The sequence below is a fragment of the Synchiropus splendidus genome, chromosome 4 (genome assembly GCF_027744825.2).
Source record: "Synchiropus splendidus isolate RoL2022-P1 chromosome 4, RoL_Sspl_1.0, whole genome shotgun sequence".
NCBI lineage: Eukaryota > Metazoa > Chordata > Actinopteri > Syngnathiformes > Callionymidae > Synchiropus > Synchiropus splendidus.
Window position 1 is genome coordinate 3,507,943 of NC_071337.1, and position 15,180 is coordinate 3,523,122.

The 15,180-nt window shown below is 44.4% G+C and overlaps 2 protein-coding genes across 3 annotated transcripts; both read right to left on the reverse strand.

Moving 5' to 3' along the window:
* Nucleotides 1-447: 447 nt before the first annotated feature.
* On the reverse strand, nt 448-9,436 carry rfx5 (regulatory factor X, 5). 2 transcript variants are annotated; one of them, XM_053862691.1, is made up of 11 exons: nt 9,386-9,436; nt 7,289-7,441; nt 6,714-6,747; nt 6,560-6,642; nt 6,373-6,492; nt 6,028-6,144; nt 5,834-5,912; nt 4,482-4,680; nt 4,333-4,415; nt 4,162-4,266; nt 449-3,140 (listed from the first exon to the last, which is right to left on the reverse strand). In XM_053862691.1, exons 2-11 carry the CDS (start codon nt 7,411-7,413, stop codon nt 2,352-2,354), a joined length of 1,734 nt encoding a protein of 577 aa, XP_053718666.1. In that variant the 5' UTR covers nt 7,414-7,441; nt 9,386-9,436; the 3' UTR covers nt 449-2,351. The 2 variants fall into 2 exon arrangements, with proteins under 2 accessions (XP_053718665.1, XP_053718666.1); XM_053862690.1 differs by lacking the exons at nt 7,289-7,441; nt 9,386-9,436 and having other exon boundaries at nt 448-3,140; nt 6,714-7,230.
* A 379-nt stretch (nt 9,437-9,815) lies between these two features.
* Nucleotides 9,816-13,550, reverse strand: psmb4 (proteasome 20S subunit beta 4). The gene is made up of 8 exons (XM_053862573.1): nt 13,374-13,550; nt 12,695-12,821; nt 12,543-12,622; nt 10,698-10,844; nt 10,378-10,459; nt 10,189-10,305; nt 10,011-10,099; nt 9,816-9,930 (listed from the first exon to the last, which is right to left on the reverse strand). The coding sequence occupies exons 1-8, from the start codon at nt 13,484-13,486 to the stop codon at nt 9,918-9,920; spliced, it is 768 nt and encodes a 255-aa protein (XP_053718548.1). The 5' UTR covers nt 13,487-13,550; the 3' UTR covers nt 9,816-9,917.
* Between the last annotated feature and the right edge of the window lie 1,630 nt (nt 13,551-15,180).

The following is a 15,180-nucleotide window of genomic DNA, read 5'->3' on the forward strand; positions in this document are numbered from 1 at the left end:
AAACAGTTACATGATGCCGCAATGAAATAAAATAAAAATAATTTCTGGAAAAAAATCCTTTCACCAACAACGATAAACATAACAACAACAATACATAATAATAATAACAATAACAATAATAAGAAAAAGTCATTTTACATAAAGGAACATTTGGACTCGATAATATTGCAGATACACAGCCAAAATAGACTAAAGAAATACATTAAAATCTGTTTTTATTTTTTTTTATTTTACTAAATTATTATTATATTACTGTCAATAAAAACCGGGCTGGACTTTGATGCCTGTCTCTGGAAAGGACGCATAATTCCACCGATCCCTGATTCTGCTGTGTCCACCAGAAAACACATTTTTCTTTCATTGCTCCTTTTTCTAATCTCTCTTGTATTACTTTTTGCACTTTATAATATTGTTTCTTTTTCATTTTATTGTGTACAGAGCATGTAAGGAACATAATTTCCCTTGGGATTAATAAAGTTTTCTGATTCTGATTTGTGTGGAGACAAATGACCTCTGTATGTCAATATGTGGGAAGAAATCTGAGTTTCCTCCAAAGGACGGAGGTTTGTTCCTACAATTGCCTTAGGCTGGAATCGAACCAGCAAACTTGTAAAGCAGCTTCATCTATAGCTAAACCGTAACAACTGCAAGATCAATTCCAATATGCTTTTATTTTGTACAACCACTTCCTGTCCCGACCCTCACCAGGCTGCTTCCACTGATGCTTCTTCAATCCTTAAGCATGAGCAGCATACTGGGTTAAAAGAAATGGCCTGCAGCTTCTCGGTGATTTATTTCCATTTGAATCGAATTTCCTGGCGATTTTTGTATGGAATTGTATTCCGCACTTCGGCTCCTTGTATTGCTACAACAAGTCCCAAACCAAACAAGTGTGTAGTTTATTTGTTTGCTCCACACCTGGGCCAGGTGAGCGGCGTTCATACAAACACAATAAAGCTGCAGCACAGAGAAGCACAAGACACAATAGAAGTCAACAACTTCGGCTGAAATCAAAACAGGACTCGTCTTACACCACACGACGTCAGTGCTTCAACACAAACTCCAAAACTGGGGACAGTTAAGAGAACATAACCATGGTACATTTACATGCGAGCACACGTCACGGACCACTGTACCACCGTGCTGCTCCACCTTTTTTTTCCAACTTTTACTTGGCATGGGAGAAAAAGAAACTTCATGATGAAGCTAGTTTGAATGCAAAAGTTAAGGCCCACTTTTTATGTTAGTAAACAACTGTTTCCTTCAGTTCATTTCCATCTCAGGACTTTTACAAAGTGAAACCAACAAACATAGAAAAGACAGAAACATGCAGGATATTTAGATTGTTTTTGGGAAAACTCGCCCTCCTCCCCAAAACGCTCGCGAATAAAACACTGACTGTACAACCTAAAATCACATATATGGCAGCAGAGAGCTTTAAAAGTCCAACTTGACAGCCCGCACTTTCCGGCTACATTAGTGTTGAGGCTCGTGCGCCCGACCCGAATATCCGATCCTTCTTTCTTTGATTATGTGACCCGTTTGCTTTCCACAGACTATGGACACTTTGTTTCCTCCACAAAAAATACATTTCTTTTTTCCTCTTTGAAAGTATTTTCGTCGCAGTTTTGAGGTACATTTGTTCTTTAGCAGCTTTTTCTGTTTAACGGCACCTTCACTTCAACAGTTCTGCCTTCGTACTGCAGTGTGTGTGTGTGTGTGTGTGTGTCTGGACCAGAGTCTTGACAATACCACCATCTAGACCGACCCAGATTTGAAACAGATCCCTGGAACCGGACATGAAGAGACGGCTCGGGCTGATGCAGGAGGAGGCTGAAGATGACCGGTAGAGGATCTTGACAGACACGAGACTTGTGTTTGACCCAGATCCCAGAAGAACCAGGACGTCACAGATCGAGGACCAGGATGTAAACATGAGTGAAACTATCATTGTCATATTGGTAACTGACAATGGTGAAGTGAAGCAGCTTTTCAGAACCAGAACCACCAGTCGGCTCCTAACTTCTGCTCTCAAATAAACAGGAGATTCACTTCCAACACAAACACCCTGCACCTCCTTCATCTCTATTCAGTAAACTTAAAGTGCCACTCGTCGTATCAAGTGCAATCTTAAGCCCCAAATTTTGAATAATTCCCCCCCGACCCGAGCAAAAAAAGTGTTTCCGATGAGGAGGATAAAGTGCATATTCCAGAGTCTCACTCTTCCTTTTGTGCAACTGTCTCTGCAGATCTTCTGATTCCATGACCACGTCGTGTTTGCATAGTAGAAAAACCACAAGTTCTTTGTGAATTGGTGAAGGATGAAAACACACCCACCACAATGGGAGGAGCTACTGCAGGCTCCTGTGTGTCGGACTGCAGCCCTGCAGGGCCTCACCTGTGCGTCTGTGCTGCTCGTCCTGCACTATAGGTGGCGCTAGAGGAGCGGGGTTGCTGTTGCTTGGCGCCTTCTGGATGACCTCTACCATGGGGTTCCGCCGCGGCGGCGGCGCCGTCGTCGTGACCTCCCAGGGGTCGGCGGGCCGCTGGAGCAGCAGCAAGGGTCCGGTGGGGCGGGCGGAGTCCGAGCCCACCCCGTGCTGCTGGCACTGCACCACCACGCCACGGTGGTTGGTGGGTCCCGGCTGCTCCTGGATGAGCAGCTCCAGCAGAGGCTGCGAGGACGAAGAGGTGGCTTTCTGGATGACGGAGGAGAGGATGGGATGGTGGGACGGCGGGGAGGGAGCGGCGAGAGCAGCCGGGGACGAAAGCGGGACGGGGTCATCTGGCCGGGGTTTTCTGGGTCGCCCGCGTTTCCGCTTCACAGGCGCAGCGGCCCCAGAAACAGCCATCTCCAGGGGACGCTTGGCGACGCTTCCTTTTTGGACGACAGGCGACGGTGCGACGGAGGAGTGCGGCGGAGTGGGCGGAGTCACCTGCTCTTTCTCGTACGACAGGCAGCTCTGAGGGAGGATCATGACGGGGAGCGGGCCGCCCTGCTGCTGGGGCAGCGTTGCCATGGCGATGACCTTGACCCCTCCGCTGCTGGGGGCCGCTGATGAAGAGGCCTCTTTGGTCACTAGCGAGGGCGGCGAGCTGCGCGGGAGGATTCTGGGTAACTGCTTCATGAAGGCCTCCACCTGCATCACAAGACGCTCCCAGAGTGAGATGATCATGTGACACACACAACAAGGTCTCTGAAAGTCTGTTTTTGTTTGTATTAGAAATGATGAGAGGTCTCACTGAATCAGTAGTAATAGTATTTTACAGCAAACAGCGCCATCTAGTGGATACTCAGGACACTGTTTCATGAAGCCTCATTAACCCTTCACTACAAAAACAAATTTAAAATAGTTGAGCACCGATGACAGACCATTTTACAGTGACATTTGTGCAGGTGACATGATGTTTTTGTCACAAGAGCCACAGGAAAGTTGAGTATTTCAGTGATTCGACTGAATGGTGTGTTTTTTAAAGTCAACTTTTCCAGCTTCTCCTCGTCTCCAGGACGTTTGTCAATAGATCTGATCCAGAAACAAGAAGAAGAAGATGAAAAATAACAAGGAGGAGAAGAAGACGTCATTGTGACCCAGAACATCTATAGTAAGGGAAAATTCCACGATGTAAACATCAATGACGAAACTCATTTTTTTAAAACCAAGCAATTAAAATTCAACATTTAACCATATACTATTCATTGCATTTTTAAATTAATATTTTAATACGAAGTGTATTAGTCAAATTATGGTTAAGATCCTAGCCGTTAGTCGCAGCCCTTGGGTTTCTGATGTGCACTTCCCAAGATCGCCACTAAGTGTCGCCAGTGGACCAACTTGGCGTGAGCCTCTAAGGTCCTTCCACACGCATGAGGCCGGAAGTGTTCTGAGGGCTGAGGATGGACTGATTTTGAGCGAACTCACGTGAAAAATGTGACGCTAAACGGTCCATCAAACCTTCTAACCGAAATAAAAATCTTTTCCAACTCATTGTCAAACTTAATAAACACTTGGGCTCAGTAACGTTTGTCACGCATCATCAGAAAGCCCTTGGAAAATATAGTTTTTTTTCAGTTGCACCAAACGATCTGGAGTATTTGTAGTGAACTGTAGGTGGAGAAATACATAAGAGCACAGCAGACAGAGGTGTTGCAGGGGCTCATACCGCTGGACGCAGCGAGGACGGCGGCGCGGCGGGGTCTTTTGATGGCGAAGCTTTGGCCAGTGTCGAGGGTGCGGGCGGCTTCATCTGCGAGCCTGAAGGCTCCTTCTGAAGGAAACAAAGAAGTGTAAGGACGGAAGCAAGTCTGAAGGAGAGGAGAGCCAGAGTCTGCACCTTGACGTTCACAACCGAGTCGTTCTCTGACTTGGACGCCGCTGGGGTTTTCTTGATGACCTTGTGCAACTTGGCCGGACCTCCTGCGGAAGAGCGGAGCGTGAGAAGCGCAGAGCCGCAGGCGTCGCAGTGCGAGTTGGCGTGCGGACCTGAGAGCGCGGCGGAGGCCACTAGCTCGGCCTGGCTGCAGCGAGGATTCACGATATGCTCCTGGATCAGGTAGCGGGCGATTTCCACCACCGTGTCGAACGAGCGCTTCAGGATCTTTTGGGCCCAGTCGCAAATCAGCTCGCACGCCGCCTCCGTCACTTCCTGCTTGTAGGTCTGGACCAACTCCGTCAGCTCCGCCTAGACACGCAAGCAACATTCATGATTCATGAGTTTTCATGATGACAACATGACGGTTACATCTGTGAGATGAGACGAAAATATATGTTGATGGTCTGTCAGACATTGTGAAAACATGTGACATTCTTGTGCGTATGATCCACAATATCTGTCAGACGAAGCTCCCGTGTTTGGACACGCCCACCACCCGCCCAGCTGCGGCGCTCATTGACTCATGGACGATGGAGGCGGCGCCAGCTGGTGGTGGAAAACGCTGCACTGATGTGAGGCGGAGCTTTGTTTACCATCACTCAGAAGCACAAAGCGATGGAGGAACAGGCCGGTGACACATGTGGCTACACACTAGCAAAGCTCCAGCGCCACCTGAGGGTTTGTTCCTAGGTGAGTCCCAACAAGTGGCGTGAACACACCACGTGTTGATCCTCTCAGTGGAGCGTCAGTTGTGATCCAGACACGACGTTTCCCACAGAACTCTTGGTGCAAATGAGCTGCTGCTGCTGCTGCTGCTGGGCTTGAATGAGCTTGGTTGGCGCTGCTGAGCTCCAGCTTCAGTTAGCTTGGTTGTGCTAACCTCACTAGCTCATGTGTGCCACTGCAGCTAGTGATGTGGCGGCGACATGTTGTCAGCACCGACGGACTCAACAGTGGAGAGACATGAGAGTTTTGGCCAATGTTCAGTGTGTTGTGCGCCACCATGTGGTCAATAAGCAAATGATCAAAGGTGTTGTCAAGGCCATTCTTTTCTGAACATTGTTGTATTTGGACAAAATGATGAAACACATAAAGGTGTGTGTGTGTTATCTCCATAATACTCCAGTGCACATGGGTGTATTTGAAAGATATTCAGTTATATAGTTGATGCACCTACATTAATCTGTACGCAGTGGTAAATACAGTGATCGTATCCCCTCTTTTAGTTCTTATTCTGATTCTTATTATAATAATTTCTCCATGACTAAAATTGAGTTTTTGTCGACTGAAACTTGACAAAAACTGTTCGTGACTACAATGTGAATCCAAAAGACTAGAACTAAGACTAAAACTGCCTGACTAAAATGGCTGCTATTAACAAAACTACACACAACAACAGTCGACCCATGTGCCGCTCCTTGAGTCATTTCGCTCAAGCGTGTGTGTGTGTGTGTGTGTGTACCGGGTCATTCTTCAGGTCCAGGTTGGGAAGCAGTGGCAGGTTCAGAACCGTCTTCCTCCTGATGCCGCTGTAACAGTACGTGTGGGCTGGACGTAGTTCAGGATCAGAACCTTTGTTTTCCTGGTCTCAGTGACTCAACACTCTGGTTATGACACATGACCTGGCAATTTTGGGTCGACCCCACAAAAGGATATTTGGATTGACCTCTGCCTCCGAGCCGCCGGGCCTTGATGTTCGGGAAGATGTCTCGGATGATCTTCCCAAAGTTAGCGGCGCTGAGCGGCCGGTGCTGCAGGTTTTCACAGTAACGCCTGAAAGTCACAAAGTGTTCGTGTAACTCATCGTGTGTGTGCACCTCATACTTTTGTGGGGACCTTTTGCCAGAGGTCAAGCCTCAATTTGAGGATTTAAACTTCAAAATAAGGGAGAGTTTAAGTTAAGGTTAGCCTTGTGTTTTGGATGGTGAGGTTGAGAGGCCAGTTTGCGGTCCCCACAAAGACAGGAATAAAACAAACGTGTGTATTTTGTGTTCCACCGACTTGTAAGTCTCGTAGACGTCTTGTTTCGGGAGGCAAGTGTCGGAGTGTTCCTCCAAATGACTTCGAATCCAGTTGCAGGTGTGATGCTGATCGGCGGTGTTGAAGGAGGCGGCGTCTCCACTGAGAGGCAAAGACGTCGGAAATGACACACACGAGGAGCGACACAAACTCACACGCTCTCTCTCACCTTTTGTCCCCAGAAATGGGCCCCGAGGGAAGCTGCAGGTACAGATACAGCTTGTCATTGTCAGAGAACCTCTGGACGTCGCTCTGTGGAAGCAGAGAGGCGGGTGAGTCCGGGAGCGACCCGAGAGCGGCGTCAGAACCGAGCCAGCACTCACCAGAATCTGTTCCACTTTGGTTTGAACCGTCTTCCTGCGGAGAAGAAGAGAGCGACAGTCAGAGAGCGTGTTTCTGTGTGGAGTCAGTGTCATGTCAAAGACACTAGAGGCGCTGTTGTTCCACTGTGTCCTGATCGAAAAGCCTGCTGTGAATACTATTGTTTCAATAAATGGTTTAAGGATTATCATTAATAAACAGAAATAAATATAGAAAAAAAGATAAACAAAATGATTCTATTCCTAATATAAAGCATCATAATTTTATATACTAGTTTCCAGTTAACACCAAATTTTTATTTTTTGTCGGGGGATAATCTGCTTTTATCGAACAATAATAACTGTATAATAAAGTGTGGTTATTTTTTTTTATCCCTTACACGAATTAAATTGAGATAAAGCTCAATTTATTTCACAATTCTCATCCCAGCTTGTCATTTTATTGGAGTGTGAGTCATATTTCAAAAGAAATCAGAAGTAAGACATTATATTAAACACATTTCCATCATCATAAAAAGAATGAAATGTGACATTGACGGGTCAAATGGAAAGACAGTGAATGGATGAGGGGCGATTACGAGATGTTGCTCTTGAGCTTCTGCAGCAGGAGGCTGGGCTCGGTGTGACTCTCGGCTGCCCCCTCCAGGCCAACATCGGTCCTCTCTGAGTCTTGGCAGAACTGGAGTCGCTGATCTTCCGACATCTGGAGAGGCAGATGCAGATGCTGGCACCTGAACACGGAGATTATATTATTGTTATTATAGGTTTTGGGGGAAAAAAAAAACAGAACAAAAAAACATTGTGTTCTGTTAATTGAAGGCCACAAGGGCCACTATAGGAGCCACAATCCTAGAGTCAGGGGACGAAAGAAGCAACGTTTGATCAGGAAATAAATCAAAAGTTGAGGCAAAGTCATCTGATTAATGTATAGATTAGGGGCAGGGCTTGATAAAAAAAAAGATATAATTAAAGAAAGGCTTCACAATTAATTGTGACACTTAAATTGGTAGATTTCTTTTCATTATTTTGTGGAATTGCTGCATATTATTCTATTTATTTATTTTTAGTATATTTCCTTTTTGTTGTGATGTTCTAAATATTTGACATCAGAAAGATCAAATTGTTTGCATCTGGAATTTGTGACTGGAACATCTTCCCTGGGAAAGAAACCTCAGTTTTATGGTTCCATTAATAATTTTGGCCTGTAATGAATGATCCACGTGTAAACCAAGAAACTGGAATGTTCAGTCAGAGTTGATCGGATAAAACCAGCTCAGTCTGTAAACTACTGTGGAGATGACAACACAACTGAAGGCAATGCTTAGATGGTGCAACTATTATTACTAAGTAATGACTGAATAAGAGCAAAATAGACTGTTTTTAAAGAGGAAAAAGCATAAAGTGCGATTACAATAAAGCAAAATCGATCCAAATAAACCCCCTGCATAAATATTAATTTCTTCACAATAACAAAAATCTCATATATTTTGGATTTTTAGAGACTAAAATTGGAATAGAAAAAAAATTAAGGTCAATTAATATGTATATACTGGAAGCCAGACGATGTGTTGGACCGAAACCGCATTTTGTGAAGAAAACTGTTGAGTTTGTTTTTAACATTGTAGAGTTAACATTAAAAACAAACTCAATAAAATGCAAAATAATCTCATATGTTGTGGATTTATTGTGACTAAAGTTTGAAGAGAGGAACTAATCCAGGTTAATGTGAAGGCATATTTAAACAAGTTAATGTGAAGGCATATTTAAACAAGTTAATGTGAAGGCATATTTAAAAGATGAGTGATGGCAGTGGAAGCATTTTCATTGTTTTGAGTCTGAATTCACCCGCCTCCGTCGGCATCTGATTTCCCTCCATGCAAACCAGCTCTGAAGAAGAAACCGCTGCAGGTGATGTCAACAAACCACCGACTCCTTCCAGCGAGTTGTATTGAAGCACACTTTATTTTAGGAAACCAGTCGACAACCGCGTTTATCGCTCCTTTGTTCGAAACAAAAACATCCTGGAGCCTAATATTACACCAAAGCGGCTGATAAATGCTCAGATATCCATGTTTTTGGGTGGTAATGTATTTTGGACGGACACGAACGAGACAGTCGCCCAACACCGACACGCCCTCCCGGTGTTTGAGCGCCGGTTCTACCGGCCCGCCGTCACCCAACCGCCTCCCCCCGACATCAGCCTGACAGACACCGAGGCTGCTCGGGGGCCAGCCGGACCCGCCCGGCCCTCACGGGGGGCTACGCCCGCGAAGGGTCACCATGCGTCCGCCACCTCTCTCCCAGTCACCGTGCTAAAGCTCGGGGCTAACGCCGACACCTCCTCCGGTACCGACCCGAACAACCGCGCGCTAGCAAGAACCTCAAAAGCGCCGCGACGAAGCGCGAACCCAGGTCAACTGGAGCAGAAGTGGAGTGAAAGGCTTGGACTTTATTGTCTCCCCGAGTGAGTCCGCGCTACGTCACTTAGCCGCCCGTTAGGAGGCGAGTCGATCGGCCTAGCAGGTTGCTACTGTAGCCGCGGCTAACGGGCAACGGGTCACGGTTAAAACCGCTTTTCTGAGTTCAACACCATGCGTAATGTAAGAGCGTCTCCAGCCGAACCATGAGGCTTTCTAACAAAACACGAGCTGTTTTAGATAAGAAAAAGAAAGTACCTGAGACAAGACACGCAAAATTCCCCTCAGCTTGTTTTATGATTGGCCGACTGCGCTCTGTCTGCCTGACTACAAAGTCAAGGTCGACTGTGATTGGCTGCTGGCGGCGAGTCTACCCGGTTACCAGAGGCGAGGAAATACTTGATTGGTCAGCTGGGAAAATGGACGGCTTGTGGTTTATTTTGATTGGAAGCGTTTGGATTATCTGCTTAGTTACAGCAACAATAGAATCTTCCCAACAAAATAATGTAAAATATTTGTTTCCCTTCTATAATAAATCATCATTTTGCATCACCACAACATAAACCTATGAGCGGCCAATTATGAAATTTAAACTGTGCTCAAATGACTCGGGACTTACAGGTGTGAAACTCCAACTCTGGTGTCTCAAACGCAGGAGCACCTCCGGAAAAAACACGTGACAAAAACCTGTTTTCAATGTTATTTTTAATTCTATGAAACAGACAATGGGGAAAATAAGAAAACGGTGTCGGACGTTGGGATATGCTCATCTTTTCCTCGGGTCCTTGGTTCACTCGAAGCCACTGAAGAGACAGCAGACGACAGTTACTGACTGTTAAAAGTCCAAGCAAACCGTGATTTAAAGGCGTCGACCTGGACCCACCTGACCATGTGAGCGATGTCCCAGTTGGTTTCGGAGGACAGTGGGCCGATGATCTCCACTCCCTGCTCTGTCACGATGGCGATCTCGTACTGCAATTGAGGGGTACAATCATGTTAAACATCATTTGTTCATGAAGTTCAACCTTCAAAAGAGAAGAAATCAAAACACTCTGACTCACCCTGTTGTAGGAGCGCGCGTCTCTGTAGTAGAGGACTTTGAGGCAGCGCTCCAGCAGGTCCCGGGCCTCCTGCTGACTCAGGTCCGGCTTGTTGTCCACGACTTCCCTCATCAGAGGCTAGACACACATGCACACACATCAATAACAATGAAACACCGATGGTGAGAACCATCTGACACGAGGGGAGACCTGAGCCAGGTAAGCACCAAATCCAGTAGCCACGGTGGATGCCTCATAGGCGACTCCCAGTTTGTCCACGTAACCCAGGAAGCTAGAGAAAGGCAGAGAGTCTAGGTGAGCGTCTTTACAGCCACAAACTCTCATAAAGAGTGAAGATTAAACTCTTAAAATGAAGAAAATATTGTTGAAAAATGCTCATCAGTGGGAGTTGCTACCACTGACATCAGCAGTTTTTATTGCCTTGTCAGGTTACTCGGCACTTTTCTGATCATTGCTCTCACAGCTGCAACTATTGGTGCTTTCAAAGTCGCGAGACTCGCAGGACTTGCCTCTGGCCCTGGTCCACACCTCCGATCACCACCGTGTTCCACAGAGGGTTCATCTTGCTGCGGCGGTTGTACATGACCCTGGTGAGCCAGGAGTACACAGCCCGAGGGGTGTAGTTGTGGCCGTCGCTCAGCAGCTCCTCGTCGATCCTGAGAGGCACAAAAGCTTCATTAAAAAAAAAAAAAAAAGACAGCAATGTCACCATTTTGTGCAACTAGTAGTTGACCATGACACGGCAGACACAGAGAAACAAAGACGGTATTTCAGAGAGGTACAGAGGTAGAGCAGAGCACTAAGCTGTGCATCAATGGACAGAGCAGGATGTACAGCACAATAACCCCTGAATTATGAGACCATCTTGTATTCATATTGGGGAAAAGGCATGCTTGTAAAGTGTAGAACAGTGTAGAACAACAACAATTATTAATTAATTACACTTTTGGGATTAATAAGGTTTTTCTGATTTCTGATAATCCAGTGTGTTCCAGCCTTTTTCAAGCACCACCAAAGGAACCTCGGCCCAAGCACACTTGTCCTCGAAAGAGAGTCGAAAGTAGAAAATCCCTTTGAATCGGTGAAATGTAGCTACTGACACTCTGGTATTTTGGCACGTTATTTGCGAAACAAATAGCAGAAAATGTATCTGTTTAAAAATGTCTCCAGAAAGGGGTGTGAAATATGGAAAAAAAATCACTATTTATTTATTTATTTATTTTAAACTTCTCTTTTGCATGATATCATCCTAGTTTGGAGAGTTTCCAGACAAATCCATAACATTATTTGCCTCAACTTGCTTCATAACAATGAGTCATTAACTTTTCACTTTGTGGAGAGCATTAATTTTGTTGCGCATTTAGTTTTTTTGCCAACTTTTGAACAATGGACCAAACTTTGTTGATCTATGAGTGTGAATGTTTTCAAGTGAGATGTCACATTAGCCGTCAGCTCTGTGGCGTTCTTTGGCGTCGCGGGTCCCACAAGCAACACTCCATGGTTCTGTGGTGAAGGTGTGTGGTCACATTAGAGGAACATCAGGTTTAGAAACAGCTGGAAGTTGAGCATTTGACCAGCTTCTGCACTGTGAGGAGCGCAGCGGGCAACGCCAGCGCTGCTCTGACTGACGGACGAATTAGCGCTTCAGCATAGATCTATAGTGTATAGAAAGAACGGGAGTGAATCCATGTGATCTGCTCACGTTGGTGGATCGGTAACACCTTCTAATTGTTTATGATTTAATGTCATCATATCGTCCACCTCGATCTCAAGGGACAATTTCAGTGAAACTGGATCATTTCCCCATGGTGCACCTGACACTCCCTCACTGCACACCAGTTGAAAAACGCATTAATTGAGGCATGACTCAATAAACAGCCCCTCACTCAAAACAGCAACAACAGGTGCTGCTTTGATCAAATCCATAATAAAATAAGTCCGATTTTAACAGACGATGGCCACTTCACTCCACCGATCACTGAGCAAAACTCTCATTTGAAAAGACGTTCCTTAAGCAAGCGCATTACTCATGGACTGACACTACAAATGACAACTATGCATTTTAAATACACATTCTTTTAAGTTATCACCTATTACCTATTTATCAATTAGTTATTTATTATTTGTTCCTGTCTGTTGTTTTTTTATGTCATGCCGTCCGGGTCTGAGAGAACAGATATTTCAACCATGCTATATGTCTTGTACTGTAGCATATTTGACAATGAAGCTACCTATCTACCTTATCACCCACATTGAGCCAAATTAAAGTTTAGGACACAGTCGGGCCACTGGTTTTATATTACAACAACAAACATATTAAGTGTGTGTGTGTGTGTGTGTGTTGTGATGCTTACACCATCTGTTCAATGACTTGTTTGAGGTACTGGTAATCGGCGTAATCTCCCGACGCTCCGAGGATGGTGCTGTCGTTCACCTGTGGAACAAGCAAAGACTTTAGCAACAGGAATGTTCATCCTGAAATCCTTAAGACTAACCAAGTCCTCACCTTCATGAGTCGGGATATATTCCTGAAGCGAGCCAGAGAGCCATAGGAGCCCAACATGTCAGCAGCAATGGCAACACCCCCTGTGAACTTGACCCCGAGCACCGATGTTCCTGTGACCATTGGGTTTCTATGGAGCCAGAGAAAGTAAAAAATGAAGCTACTTTCACCAGTACATTTTCTTAATAAAACAAAAATTACGATTACTTGTTCATTTCCTGGAACTTGAAAGCAAATATTCGAAATCAAACAATGGTACCAAACTGAAAAGCAACTCTATAAAGATTTGCTAAGCAGCGACGGCATGAAAATACATTATTAGACACAATATCAAAGTTCACCACAGGAAGACGCAATGTTACTTAACAGCGCCTTCCAAATATTTTAACGAAAAGCCAGGTAAAATACTTTCGCTTTGACGCGATGCTATGCTAACTCAGCAAGGAAGCGGTACACTGGGAATATGAAGAACTTACAACGGGGCAGGAAAACAAACAAACAAGTACTGTGTTTTAATGTAGCAGGTTAATGAAACCGTAACTGCAGTGAAGGGAAAATATGCCTTAAACGTTTGGTTACTGAAGATCTTCAGCGGTTAGCTTGCTCGACAATGACGCAGCTAAACGACACAAGTCTTTCCAGCGACACAGACCGCAGTGCCGGTTCAGGTAAGATCACTCACAGTGTGTGTCGGACGGGTCCGCAACTGGTGTCCGAGCCGTTGCCAGGAAAGGAATAAAACTGGCCCGGTGCCGGTCCATTTTGCCAAAAGTTAAGTTTTAAGTTGTTAGACATTGTGGATGTTTGCCGTAAGCGACGCCGGAAGTGCGCTCTAACAGTTTCCTCCTCTGTCTTGTTTGTTGTTAACGGACATGCGGCGTTGTAGATTCACTATCGCCACCTGGCGTGTCGGAGCGGATTGCCTTATTTGTATTGCGTTTAGACGTGACTGGAAACAACATATATAATATACACGCGTCCTCAAAAGTATTCATATCCTTGCTAATTCTTGTGATTTTTTATTTTGGTGAAATGAATGATTTTCTTTCAAATGTGTGTGTCAGTTATATGTGGCCAACAATTGAAAGAATGACAAAATACATTTTTTTTAAATATTTATTTCTGTGGTATTTTATTTCTGGCGTCCCCCAAAAATGCATGTTCAAAATTATTCATACTCAATCTTTCAACAAAAATGTGGTAATTCTGGTCTCCTACTGACCTCAAGATGTCACAATGTAGTAAACATTGTTGGCCCAATGTTAAAGTGAAAAAAGACATCTTTCCAGAACAGTATAAATGGGGGGGAAAGTGTTCAGGTCATTCTTAATTTCTGGTCATCATGGTCAAGAAGAAGGCGCTCAGCGAGGACCTGCGTCAGCATCTTGTTCGTAGCCACAGTGAAGGAAAAGGTTACAAGACTATTTCCAAGCAGTATGATGTCCCTGTTTCAACCGTCCAGAGCAGCATCAACAAGTACAAGAGGTTCAACACCGTAAAAAAACTCAGTGACCGCGTACAGGATCGTAAGGTGTCCCCCAAACTTGCGAGGAAAATCTGCCAAGAGGTCAACACCAACCCACAGATGACAACCAAGGCCCTAATGGAAACACTTGACCAGGCAGGGACAAATGTGTCACGGTCCACCATTGTGCAAGTCTTGTACAGAGGAGGTCTCCATGGACGTAAACCTCGAAAGACACCGCTCCTCAGTAAGAACAACAGACTATGGTATAAATAATTTTGAACATGACATTTTTTGGTCCGTTAATAAAACACCCCAGAAATATATATATATATATATTTCTTTATTTATTTATTTTTTTGAGTCGTCGTAATTTCCAGTCCCCAAAAAAACAAGTGCTATTTGTGGAGAAACACCTCTCTGATGAATGAATTCTAATCCATTCATCCAATACATTCATCATGGTCTTTATTATCAAACCCATCATTATCAATGTATCTAGAAACTTTCCTCTTATCCTTCATTTACATACAAATAATCCATCCCCGCAGGATTCAATATTCCACCTTCCATTTATCTAATAGTTCTAAATAAATCAGTGCATCAAGATATCTTTCTTTTATTTAATGCATCATTTTTTACAATAACCATCTGAGAATGAAATGTTTTGCTTCCAATCTTAATAAATATTTGCAAATTATTATAAATAATTGCTAACGTTGTTCGTAAATTCATACTAACATATCGTAACTACGTAATTACAAAACTGTGTATGACAGTGAAGCCCTGCCATAAACCATTCACCATTGCGTCACCCCCTGTTTATTTGTCCTTCACCTTCAATTATTCATCTCGCCATGGACATTTAAAAAATCCTTGACAATAGTTGAGAAACAAAGCCACAAAACTTACAAAGAAACAAAAGAAAAATGAGGCCTTTATTGGTTGCAGCTCAGCTGGAGGAAAAATGAACTCCTCATTCATAAAACACTCGTAGCTGTTCATGTTGAAATTGTTCAAAACA

Bases quoted from the DNA above. Each gene is read 5' to 3' on its own strand.
- rfx5 (XM_053862690.1), bottom strand. From the start codon at position 6,902: ATGATAATCCTTAAACCATTTATTGAAACAATAGTATTCACAGCAGGC. The intron at 4,681-5,833 runs GTACACACACAC...TTGCGTGTCTAG, and splicing joins TGGACCTGAAGAATGACCCG to GCGGAGCTGACGGAGTTGGT. The intron at 3,141-4,161 runs GTATGAGCCCCT...CTTGTGATGCAG, and splicing joins CGTCCTCGCTGCGTCCAGCG to GTGGAGGCCTTCATGAAGCA.
- psmb4 (XM_053862573.1), bottom strand. From the start codon at position 13,486: ATGTCTAACAACTTAAAACTTAACTTTTGGCAAAATGGACCGGCACCG. The intron at 10,460-10,697 runs GCAAGTCCTGCG...GCCTTTCTCTAG, and splicing joins GGTGTGGACCAGGGCCAGAG to CTTCCTGGGTTACGTGGACA. The intron at 10,306-10,377 runs GTCTCCCCTCGT...ATGTGTGTCTAG, and splicing joins TTGGTGCTTACCTGGCTCAG to CCTCTGATGAGGGAAGTCGT.